This window comes from Tympanuchus pallidicinctus, unplaced genomic scaffold (genome assembly GCF_026119805.1).
Source record: "Tympanuchus pallidicinctus isolate F22 unplaced genomic scaffold, pur_lepc_1.0 scaffold3, whole genome shotgun sequence".
In the NCBI taxonomy this organism is placed as follows: domain Eukaryota; kingdom Metazoa; phylum Chordata; class Aves; order Galliformes; family Phasianidae; genus Tympanuchus; species Tympanuchus pallidicinctus.
In genome coordinates, this window is record NW_026294747.1 from 16998866 (window position 1) to 17011462 (window position 12597).

The following is a 12597-nucleotide window of genomic DNA, read 5'->3' on the forward strand; positions in this document are numbered from 1 at the left end:
TTTGACCATATATGTAGCACACCAGACAATACTGTTTGCAAACTTTAGTAAGTTTCTCATTCAATTTTGGCTAAAAGAAAAAAAAAAAAAAGAAAAAGAAAAAAAAAAGAGCAGGGAGTGTTGACAGAAGTAAATATTTAAGTATTGTACAGAAGCATTCGAAAGATTGGTGCACTGATTGAAATAATGTTCTTAGCAGTATTTTCTTCATTCCAACACAACTGTGTTTGACTTGGATGAGACTGTAACATGCACAATGTTTTGTGTTCTAGATACATGAGCTCTATGTGAAGACAAAATGCACAGCCAGGAGACTTGCCACATGCCATCAGACCTGAGATCCCCCCAGCCCAGGACCAGTGTATGTTAGTGGTAAGTAGCAAGGGAAGGAGATGAGAAACAGAACATCCTTCCCCACAAATGCCTTTCCAGCAACCAGGAGCTTAAGAGCTTATACAGCTGAAAACTATAGCCAGACTACTCTGTACAGAAGACATCACTCGAACCTATATTTCAATGGGTGGTTCACATCCCTTAAAAGAAAAAAAAAAAAAGTCTGTGCTTAGTTGAATTGCATGAAATGTAGCTACACTCTGTATCCATAGTTTGGTTGTATTTAATGTTATGAGTAATTTAATAATACTATGTATTCAGAAATACCATCAGCTGATTATCTTAGCATTACCACCTGCCAATTTCTCTGGGTATGTCTTAGCTGTTACAGCTACTCCCTCTACTCCCTCTTTTCCTCACAGATCCTGTCTGTGATTTTTAGAACTCTCCAGTATCTCATTCCCTACTTACACTACGACTCACCCGTTTGCTTTTACTTGGCATGTAGGTGATGAGCAGGGGGTGGGACCAGCTGTGCTGAGCTACAGCCAGGTCTCGTCCTTCCCCATGTGACTGTGCTGGCATGGCCCTGGGTGGCTGCCAGGGCTGTGGTCCTTATCTGAGTGTCTCCGCTGCAGGGACTGCCTCGCTGTGTGCCTCCAAAGTGAAACAGCCAGGAAAATAAATCTGAAGGCGACTGTGAGCAGCTGCAGGGCTGCCCCTGTGGCCAGTGGGGCTGTGTCACAAGCGAGCGTTCCTCCAGCATGAGCACCCAGAGCCTGTGCTTGTCTTCAAATGACAAGAGGTGAGAGCTGTGTTATTGTTGTTACAAAGGTACACAGTACATTCTGCAGGAGCAAACTATAAATATTTTCAGCAAATGCACTTACTGTAGGTGTGGGTGCCAAGTAGCACTGTCTCCTTCCTAATTGTTAGGAAAGCATTTTTGTTTTATTGCACAGACAAGTAGATTCCCTGTCCCTTTGCTGTTCTTCTTGCAAGTATGTGTTGAGATGGCACAGTGGGTTTATCACATGCCAAGGAGGAAAACTGCAACAAAGCCGCTGTCTCCTATCAGCCCTGCAGCCTATTTTAGCTCGGCGGCTCTTGTAATGACAAATCACGTTTCCTCTGCTCTTGCGCATGGCCTGAGTGTCCCTACAGCTCAGTTGCCATCCTGGGCACAGCAGCACCCTGACTGATGCCAGCCCAGCTCTGTGCCTGCCCACAGGGTGTGGGTACATCCCAGCGGATGGCAGCCGTGCAGCCTTTTGTCTGTCTGTGTGATTTTTCCATTCTCCTGTAGCTGTGTCCAGCTGTGGGCTTCTCTGAAGCAGCTGAGGGATCTGCTCAGGCTTCTTCATGGAGCAGGGAGAAGTGCCTGGCCTCCTGGTGCTGTGGGGGCAGTGCTTGGAGGTTCCGCTGCTATGAAAATAGGGCCGGGCCAGGGCCTTCTGAAATAACTGCAAAGAATTACTATAGTTTGATTTTATTTTTTTTAGGCCACTTTTTTTTTTATTTATTATTGTTCTTTAACACTTATGCTCCAGCCTTGTTCAGGTGCTTAATGTCTACTGCTTAATTTTTATTTCATGTGTTTAGCTGGAGAATAACCTCAATTTTTGACATGCCACCTGTTAGACTAGAATTTCCTAAACCTCATTATGAAATGATGTTTTGGCTCAGCTGGCCTTTTGTGTGGCTTTCAACAGGGTGATGGAGAAGAGAATGCTCAGGGGAAGCTGTATTTCTCTCTACAATGACCTGAAAGGAGGTTGTAGCAAGGTGGAGGCTGGCCTCTTATTGTGAGTGATGCACTGGCATAGGCTGCCCAGGGAGGTGATGGAGTCACAGTCCCTGGAGGTGTTCAAGAAAGGGCAGATGTGGCACTGAGTGACTTGATTTAGTGGGCATGAGTGATGGGTTGATGGTTGGACTAAACAGTCTTAGAGGTCTTTCTGACCTTAGTGATTCTATGATGGGCAGCAAGGGCCACGTTCTGGTGAGCACCCAGCTCTATGCCAGCTGTGCAGCCCTGCCAAGTGCCCACCCATGTGCCTCGTCAGCCGTGGGCAGCAGAGGAGCCTGTGGTCACAGTGAGATAGGATGCTGGAATCCAGCATTGTTTCCAGATTTCTTTGTGTTTTGTATTCATGAGACAAATATATAGGTTGGGCTTGTGCCTACATTTGGTTCTGCTGCAAAACTCAGTCCAGAACAAAGTAGTTGTAAGTAGGAGATCTTGCTCTCAAGCGCCTTTTGAACTCTGGCAAGGCAAACTGGTACATGGAGCTTTGTGCAACACCATCTATTCATCTGCTCTTCTGTTAATAATAAGCTAATAAATAGTAAACTAAAATGTGTATTCTAAAAATAGATTAAATCCAAGCTTTCTCAAAAAAAAAAAAAAAAAAAAAAAAAGTGCTAAAATTATGAAGTAAAAAGATATAAAACCTAGCCTAAAAGCATCCTGCTTCGGTTTTGAAGCCTCTAAGGACTGTAGTCCGTGAAGAAGCCCGTGTGAGTAAATTCCTGCGTTTATTTGATGTTTAACTGATGTATTCTCTACCCACCGCATCAAATCACAGATCTTCCCAGGAAAGTTGAAAGTTTTGAAAACTTTCAAAACCTAGCGGCTCCCCAACGCAGTATGCTTTGGGTAACACAGGAAAGCCGAGAGCGGGACCAGAGCGACACGGGGGCCGGCAGGTTGCAGCTGAGCGCGTCCGAGCATCCCTCGCCGGCTGCGCGCAGTGAAAGCCGGCACACGCGGGGCAGGGCGAGGGTTGGCCTCGGGCGAACCCCCGCGGCACCGCTCCGCTCTCGCCGGGCACCGCGGGCGCGCTGACCTTTGTCGGCCGCGCTGCCCCCGCCCGGCCGCAGCTGCCGCCGTCCCTCCGGCGCCCAAGGTCAGGGCAGCGCCGTCGCCGCGCAGGTAGGCGCGGAGCTCTGCGCGGGGCGGGGGGCGCGGGCGGGGAGAGAGGAAGGGAGGGGAGAAAGGAGGGAGGGAGCGCAGCGGCGTGACGCGGAGGGCCGCGCTCCCGGCGGGCCGGCGCCCGGCGCCCTTATTTAAAGTCGACCGGGGGGCGGCGGGGCGCTGCGCGGTGCCGCTCGGCGGGTGAGCGAGCCCTCCCCGTGCACCGAGCGGGGGGAGGAAGAGGAAAGGGATAAAAGGGACGGGAAGAAAAAAAAAAAAAAAAAAAAAAAAAAAAAAAGGAGGTAGGAGGAACCCTGGCAAGTTGAGTTTGGTACCTCAGCCGGGCTGCGGGGATCGACGGGCGATGGATAAGGATGAGATCCACCTGCACAGGCTGCCTGCCGCCGCGCCGTGGGGACCACGTAAGTGTGCGGCGGGGAGAGGAGAGCGGGACGCGCTGCGCTGCGGGAGCGGTGTTACGGGTGGTGCTGCCCTGCGGGGTGCCGAGCGGTGTTACGGATCCCGGAGTAATCTCTGCAAAGTAGTAGGGAAATAAAACGGCGTTCTTACCCCACCCCCCAGAAGCGTAGAGCGGCATAAAGTCTTTATCTACGTTAATGTAGTAATTAAAAGCTCATCTAGCCTCAGGAAGCCAGGCTAATTATGAAAAATTGCTGGAGTACGAAGTAGATGAGACAAACCCTTGATTCAGTGGCTGCTGTCATTTCACACTGTGCCGCTGCAGGCTAGCAAAAAAGATCTCACAAAATGAAATGGGTCTGCTCAGCCAGTCGGTAGTGTCCTCACAGCACTGGCTTAATGGTGTGTCTCTGAATCATTAACTAACGTGTGCAGCAAAATAAATTATATATATTGGAAAGGGAAAATACATTCCTTGGCTGAGAAGTTGCAGAATGTTTTGAGCCAAAGAGCCAAGCGCTTAAATGGTAGGGGGTGGGAATTTCCTTGGCTTCGCTGTGGAAATAAATCCTAGCTCGGTGGCTGTGGGTGCACACATGCACTGACACACGTGTTTGTAGAAGATACCATGCATGCACATATACACCACGTGCAGAAAATCCTCATGTGCACGCATTGGGGCACAAATTTCACAAGCACTATTTACTGAACGCATTTTTCTCCTGGTTTAGAGGCTATAAAGCTAGGGCTGAGATGCTAACCAGGAACATGCTGTAACCCCCATGGTTATCCTGCAGAATTGTATATAAATGCAGTAAATTTAGTGTGGCACCATTTGTGAATTCCATACTTCACAATCAGAATTCCAAATCTTACTGTTTGCAGCTAAAAATAGCGCGTGGAGCCCTTTTCTTTACTCCTTCTTTCTGGATTCCCACGAAAACCGTTATCCTGGAGTCTCCTCACTACATGGCCAAACATTCAACTGGAGCTCAGCCCAGTTCTGAAATGCTCTGTACGCCATGGGCTGGTGGAGCAACCAGGAGGAGAAGGGAACAGGTTCTGAGTCTGTGATATGGCGCAGCTGGGCTGTGCAGCTCAGCACTGGGGAACGAGGTTGCTGAATTCTGCCTGCCCCATGTTCTGATTTGAATGTAGGAGGTGGAAGTCCTCCGTGCTGTGTGTTGTGGAATGGAGGCTGAGGTGTTATCAGGGATGGCTGTAGGAGGGCAAGGGGCAAAACTGGCACTGCGAAGCTCTGGCTTTGTGCAAGTGGCCATTTATCCTGAGGTAATGGCAGCGGTAGGGCGAGTCCTGGGAAGTTCAAGTGGCACTTCATCTGTGAGGAACTCAGCATAATGATTTGCGGTGGCATTCTCTATTTAATTTCTTAATCACCCATCAGCAGCACAAATACTGTGCACCAGCTTTGTTAGTGAGTTCAAGGAGCAGCTTTGCTCCTGGAAGCACACGCATATTCCTGTTGCTATCGTATCCCAAAGAGTATGTTTGTGAAGCTGTTTATGGGATGAAGCTCCTGATGGATCCATGCGCTGCAGTGCAATGCTAGCCCTGGTCAGTCCTCGATCATGTTCTGCACTTGTTGCTGGAGGAGGATCAGGTGGAGATTTGTATTGCACCAGGTCTTTATCCCTACAAAGCCTTGCTGCAGGCAGCCGGGGTGGGATAGAGTTAGGAAAAGCTGGTATCAGAGGGAGGGTGGCAGGAGAGGAAAAAAAAAAAAAAAAAAAAAAAAAGCAAAGGAGAGGTGTATTGCCAGACATCTGGAGTTACCTAAAGACTATTTCATGTTTTTCTAGGAATGAGCTGGATGGTGACCTTGGTATGTTGTCTTTGGTTCTGTAGGTAGCAGAAGAGGCTGGGGGTCCTCGGCCCCTGCCCTGTCCACAGCCCCAAGCACAGAAGGTGGTGTCTCCTGACTTGCTGCCTGCTCCTTCCTTGCGCTCTGGGCAATCAGGAAGTGTGAAGAAAGGGCTGGGGCAGAACTGGCTGAAAAGGCAGTGTTGTGTTGGTTGGGGAAAGACCTAGAGTAGATCATCTTGCCAATGTAAGGCATGGGGGCACTGGGACAAGTGCTTGGGGCGCAGCTTGGCACAGTCGTGCCATCATCCCCTGCATATCAACAGTTAAAAAGCCCCTGAAAGAACAGCTGGATCCCCTTGAAAACGATGGGAGTTCTTATGTGATGAGGCTGTTGTACGCGAAAGTGAGGTGTTTCCCCCTCTTTTCTCAGGATTACTTCACTCATGCCTGAGCAGGGTCCCCCAGCACGGCTCCATCGACTCCTCTGCAGCACCAATCTCCCTGTGGTAGTGCTGCAACAATTCTATTAACAGCAAAAATGATGAAGCATATTAAGCTAATAATTAATCAGAGATGACAAGGGACTAATAACCATATTGATTTAATTAGGACTTCTTTTCCAGCTCTGTAACTTGCGCTCACGTACATCATTAATGTAATATTTTAATTTGTACTAATAACTTATTAATTTCTGCGGCTGGGCCACAGAGATGTAGAGGGAATGGGGAATGAGGAGGCAGAGTGAGCAGGCAGGAGAGCGGCCCCGGGAAGGGGCGGTATTGGCATCCACAAGGCAAAAACGGCCCTTTTGACGTTAATTACACCCTTTGGCTTCTGGTGATTTTGAGAAAAGGAAATGCTTAGGGACATGCTGTGGCTGGAAAATACAGCTGGTTTTAAATTAGGATCAGTTTGTGGGCAGGGAAGAGCAGAGGGGACTGGGGCGGACAGGATAGGCTTCAGAGTATTACTGTGCAAAAGGTTGAGGAGCACGGAGCTTGCTCATTTTCCCCCTGCTTCATTCCACACAGTTGTTCAGTCACTGTATGGGTCAGCCCTCAGCTTGGTATGTTCACAGGCAGCTGTACCAATGACCAGTTTTTAGGAATGCCCAGTGGGAACCCATGGCACCACCACATTCTGCGATGCTAAGCCACCCCATGCCGGCTGCTGGGCTGGTGTCACATCACAGGGTGATGTCAGCAGCAACGTGCAGCTTATTTCCAGCGCTTTGAAGAGCAACAAGGCGGTGATGCCTCAGTTGTCACACAAGGTAATTTACGGCACGCGCAGGCCTTTCAGAAGCCACCCGTCCCGCTCCCAGGCGCAGGAAGCAGAGCAGCCTCAGCTACATTAGTCACAGCCTCTGCCCCAGGCCTGCCCCTGTGCACCCACGGGAAGAAGAGATGTGTTTGTTTGGCTTAGCCTTCAGTTTCCTACCCCAGTGCCTCTGAGAGTGGTGCTGCAGCCCAGCAGGGGAGGCTGGCCCTTCCATGTGCTCCCTCGCCTTCTTTCAGCCGCTGTCCTGGGACAGCTGGGCTGTATCCCCGCTCTTCACACACTCCATGTCACACTCTGCCATACTGGCTTGTCCCCAGGGCTCTCAGCCTCACTGTCGCCCCAGGTTCTGCTGCTTTCCCTTTTCTTCCAGTTCCCATCTCTGAGCCTTTCCCTGGCAGTCTGTGCTTCCAGCTGCTATGGAAGCTATTTCCAGATCTGACCTGATGGAAGGATGGAGATCCCGTGCCATCTCCTTGCAGTATCTTTGCCCATTGCCGTATCTGCATACCTGATTTGTTCTTGGCAGCTCTAAGTCAATGCGAGAGCTTGCTTGTGCGTTCTTACTCCTCTGAGTGGAATATTAATAATATACATAATCATCAAAATTGTCCTCTCTGACTGTACTCCAAAAAATGCTATTTTTTTTCTTTTGTAAACTGACACGAGTCTATGACTTTTTATGCACAACTGTAAGTGCTCGGAGGGAGTTTCAAAATCTGAAACCTGTTGTGGAAAGGTTAAGTAGTGTGCAGGTGTTAACTGTTTCTTTTAATTTTTATAAATTACTTTTTTTATATCCTGGCTTCAGCGGTTGCAAGTTCTGTGCTGCTGGTCCTGATGCCTTACCTCTCCCACTGTTTGTATCCTATGCAGAGGGAGCATACACTATGAGGAGGAAACACTTTGTTTTCTAAACACATTGCAAATATTTGTTGCCTCATGTACTTACTTATTGATATCAGCTCATGCACCACTTGCAGAACGAACTTGGAATATGTGATAGGCATCTGTGTGTGATAAGGAAGGTTCTCCAAGGAAAACTGCCCACAGAGAGAAAAACACATTTTACAGCACTCAGTAAAAAAGGGAAAAGGCTGGCAACTGAAAGTGCAGTCTGAGGGTGCACTTAGAAAAAGTATATACAGAAATTGAGCAGTTACTGGCTTCAGCAATATTGTGAAGGCACAAGTAATGAATGCTGAGTCTTCTGGAGTCACCTTAAAGCTTTTTTAGCACGATACAGTGGCAGTCCTATAATTCTTCTTGAGAAGAATAAGACCTCTGATGTGGAGGTTTTGGGGTGAAGCTTCTCTCTACATGTTGGGTTTTTGCTCCTTTGGTATAAGAAAAGTGGCAGAAGTGGATCTTGTGCTGTTATTTATGTCCGCTCATTTGTACTATAGCATCTTGGCTGGCAATGTACTGCAGGATATGTCAATGAGTGTGCTTTGCAATTCTTCCCGGATTTTGGCAGGCATAGATTCAAAATATGGCATGACTTTATGCTTCTGGTATGATTGCCCAGAAAAAAAATCTACTGCAGACTGCAAAAGATGGAAGCTTTTATGCAAATGCCATTAAATTCATCACTGTGTGTTGTGGCACTATTGTCTTGAAAAGGCTTTCTACTGATGTATGCATGCTATTTTGGCAATAGGATGGGAAGAAGGGTTGTGTGGGCGTACTGCATTTGCTGCTCAGTTTTGGGGAATTGAGCATCCAGCTCCACAATACATCACGCGTTTGGTTTTGCTTGATGATGACATGGCCTGCATCTGGAGGAGCTGACTTAGGCATCAAGGTCTTCTCCTCTGTATTTAGTTTTGGATGCTGTTAGTAGATGGCATGGGTGTAGCAGATTGGGATGTGCTGGTAGTAACACAGTGTATCCAAAAGGAGGAATTGAGTGTGGAGCCACTGGAAGGATGGGGAGCCTCGGGCATGCCCACACAGCTGTAGCTTGCTGGTGGAAAGGCTGTTCCCCATGTCTGCTGGAACTGCCCCGTTATTGTCAGTGTCCTGTGCTCTCTGGCACCAGGTCTGCCTGGCCCAAAAAAGGAAAATGGCTCTGTGTGTAGTCTGAATGCTGGTATGTGGTCAGCCAACCTCAGCCAGATGCTTGTATCTTGCTGCATACTTTTGAATGTTCTTTTTTGATGAATGGCAAGAACAGGATTCTAAAAATAAATTAATAGTTTTCCCTTTTTACTTCCTGTGACTTAATATACTTTATTTATCTATATAGCTACTAGTCATCGTCATTCTTCAGCTCACAGGAGTATAAACAGAGCTGAGCCCCAGACACTGAGTGAGGACTTGGAGCCAGGCTTTATCCTGGTTTCCAGCTGAGTATGGGAGCTGCGAAGCAAGGATGGGAATAAGGACAGACAGAGATGGCTCTGGGCTGTGCTGCAGAGGCCTTGTGTGTGAAGAGGCAGTGAAAAAGTGATCACCTTAGTTTATCCTTAAAATGATAAAACCCGAGTGAGGTTCCAGTTAATTATTTCTCCAGCATTATCCCTACTATTGATCAAGCCGATGTCCAAACCAATGGTTGCTTTCATTTAATCAGCTCAAGCAATGTACTTTAATAAATTTAGTCTTTCAGGAGATGTATTCAATTCATCATATTGTTGATTCCATGTCCCAGACAAATCATAAACTTGAATCAAACAGATCTGAAAATAAATTAGTGTTATTGGTTTTTTTTGGGAAATGATCTCCCTTCTGTGATGATTGATTGCCTACTAGAATTAAAGGCTGCTCTGTACTGTGGATCATAGTGTGGTAATTTTTTTTTACTTGTGAGAAATGTCTAGTATCTGATCTAAAACATGCTAAGCATTATTTCTCACCCCAGGACATAAGATTCTATGATATGGCGTAGCTTGGGAGGGCCTCTCTGTTGTGAAGAAGGGTATCTGCACATTTTGGGGTATATAAAGCATATTATAACGTAAATTAAATAAGAAAAGCACCTTATGAGGTATACTGAACAGTTTGAATCTGCGCTGTTTGAATCTTAGTGTATCCACATACCATGATGTGGATAATAGGACTGGTTTGGTGTCCTATGCAGGAAGAGGGCTTTCTCCCAAGCAGAGTAATGCAGGGTGAATGTCCAAATATTCCATATTTTCCATCTTTAATCAGAATAACTGATTGTATAGAAGACACGAGTTGAGAAACCCTTCATTTTCATTTCCGAAGATGAAATACATTCAATTCAGCTCTATTGAAAGTGCAGTCTATTTGGGGTGTAACACTTGATGCTGTATGTAGTAGGAGATGGCATTACATTCCCATGCTCCTCTCGCTATCCCTGTATCTTTTCTAACCTTGCCAATACATACACTTGCCTCATTTCCATGTGTACCACATCTGTATCGTTTCTTAGGGAAATTTTACTTCCTTCCCCTCTTTCTCCTTTCATTATGAACTCTACCTGTCTACCTTCATCCACAGCCGTTCTTGGAGCTGCTGTGAGATTGTTTGGTGAATGTGAATGCTTTTTTGGGATCTGTTCAGTTGGATATTGCCAGAGCTTTGCATTCTTCACTCTTTACTATCCTGTTAATTAAAACAGCTCAAAGCTTCCAAAACCAACAACCTTTGCTCTGGATGCATGTTTACAGTTACTTTGAGTTAAATGAAAGCCTTTCGTAAGAGGATTTGGGGAACTTGATCAAGTGGAAGGTGTCCCTGTCCACTGGGGTCATAACTAGACGTCTTTTTAAGATCCCGTCCAACCCAATTCGTTCAGTGATTCTCTGAGTATTGAGTCCCGAATATCTTGTTGCAATGTCATAGTTTTCCAGGGATGCGGGCATCAGAGTTGTGTTTGTCAGTTCCTTAAGTCTGTGTGTGAACAGCTTGCTACGGTTTAGTGTTGACACTGATGGGGATGTAGATCTGAAGTGCTATTTCCTCTTCACAATTGCTGTCAATAACCCCTTTGGCAGATAGCTGAGACTGGCTGGAAAAGAAGAGAGAACATCTTTAGGTACATCAGGAGGACGTACCTCAGCTATCAAGGACAACTATTTCTATGCTACAGACTGGTATTTCAAATTCAGTCACTTTGTAGAATTATTTCACCCTGTGTGCCTTGAGGCACCAGAGGACATTTGGGCTCTCATAATAGGAACAGATCCTATAACAATTGTACGGGAGGATGTGCAGCGTGTCCTCCTTTAGCTCACGTGGTGGGAAGCCCGGCTGAGAGGCAAAGGCTGAGTGCAGACACCCTGTCCTAGCCCTTTTGTACATGCAAGTGCAAAATATTTCTTTAGCCACAGATCTTAAAAGACTTTATAGCCTTCAGGGAGCCTTTCAGAGAGCCCATTGCCTCCTTTCTCATCGTTTCCATTTGCTGCAGCAGAACTTATTTTATACACCAGGAACTACTATGTTGAATTTAGGTGTTTGGCAGGTAACAAAAGCAAGAATTGTCATTTCTTGCTTTTGTTACCTGCCTTTCAGGGAGCCTTTCAGAGAGCCCATTGCCTCCTTTCTCATCGTTTCCATTTGCTGCAGCAGAACTTATTTTATACACCAGGAACTACTATGTTGAATTTAGGTGTTTGGCAGGTAACAAAAGCAAGAATTGTCATTTCAGTTCACTTGATGAACTCATAACGCTTGCCCAGGGTGTAGCCACATGTATTATGTGGGTTTTGGGAGTGGAAGAAACAGTGGTGTGGGTCTACCCCCCACTTAAATGGGGTCAGGCTGTCCAGAGCTGAGTTTTATCAGGCCATGCTGGATCTCTCTGCTGCTTACTTTGCAGGGAACAGCTGCACGTCAGTTTAAATGAAATAATTCATATTTTAAATATGCAGTCCAGAGCTTTCCTTGAGGAATGAATGGCTAAGAGTAACAACTGATCATCTACAGCAAGATAGCTGCACATCAATACCACTCTAATAGCCTGTCTTCTGTGTGTTGCAATTGGAGTATTATCAATTAATTTGCCACATTTAAGTTCATCTGGCAAGATTAGTAAGTAGATGGATAATAATAATTAAACCTCTCCTCCCCACCCCCTAAAAAAACCCAACACGTACCAGTTACCAATGGAAGAGCAGAAATAGATTTGAGTTTAGATTTTAAGCATCCTAGTATCATATCAGAGGCACAGACATCAAATCTGTCTTTTAAGGCTAATAGTTTCTAAGTGGCGGATGAATTACTTTATTTTTTTAAGCTTTGTCCTTGTAGCATTGTGCTAGCAAATTTCCAGTTAAAACAGCTAGACTCTTGTTTCCAAAACAACATCTTTGTTGTCTTTATAATATAAATTAATGAAAGCTTTCCCTTCTTCTCTTCAGTATATTTTCTCAGAATAGTTTATAGGGGCTGCATCCTGCAATTTGCAGTGCCCTCTGGCCCTTGTCCAGTAAAGCACTTAAGCAGGCAGATAGCCCTGATTTTGGCGAAAGTGGGCAACTGTTTGTCTTGCTAGCATCCGTGCCTCTGGGTTTTTGAGGGAAACCTGTAGTATGTTTGCCATTCTGTGCGAGCAGTATTTTGATGTGAAATCCTGCTCCTTCACTTAGGCATCTCCCTGAGGAGCTTGGAGAATTATTTCATGGAAGAAGAAGGTGGAGGATGTTCTTTAGAGATGGAGGGTGGCAATGCGCAGGGTCCCGTGCCTCATGGGTGGCTTCTGATGAGCTCTGCTCTAGCACACTGTGAGCTTTACCATTTGTCTTCATTTTGGCAAGGATGCACGCATCTAGTGGTATCTGAGGAGCTCAGCATCTCGCTAGTTACAGCACTAAATCTCTCAAGTAAAATCCAGTTGAAGCAGTTCCTGGGAG

The 12597-nt window shown here is 46.3% G+C and overlaps 1 protein-coding gene and 1 long non-coding RNA gene across 6 annotated transcripts in view; one reads left to right on the plus strand and one right to left on the minus strand.

Annotated features, from left to right (window-relative positions):
• The first annotated feature begins 3248 nt into the window (after nt 1–3248).
• The window catches only part of ANO1 (anoctamin 1), a 72353-nt gene continuing 63004 nt past the window's right edge, over nt 3249–12597 (plus strand). For 2 of the 5 annotated variants that reach the window (XM_052695220.1, XM_052695221.1), the window contains exon 1: nt 3422–3672. In XM_052695220.1, the coding sequence (XP_052551180.1) occupies nt 3615–3672 (58 nt within the window). In that variant the 5' untranslated portion in view covers nt 3422–3614. Of the gene's footprint in view, nt 3269–3421; nt 3673–12597 lie in introns of those variants that run through there. The other 3 variants (XM_052695218.1, XM_052695219.1, XM_052695222.1) reach the window with 2 other exon arrangements.
• Nucleotides 3504–4042, minus strand: LOC128086520 (uncharacterized). Its single transcript, XR_008209398.1, has 2 exons — nt 3952–4042; nt 3504–3784 (listed from the first exon to the last, which is right to left on the minus strand). It is a non-coding gene; the product is annotated as an uncharacterized LOC128086520 (long non-coding RNA).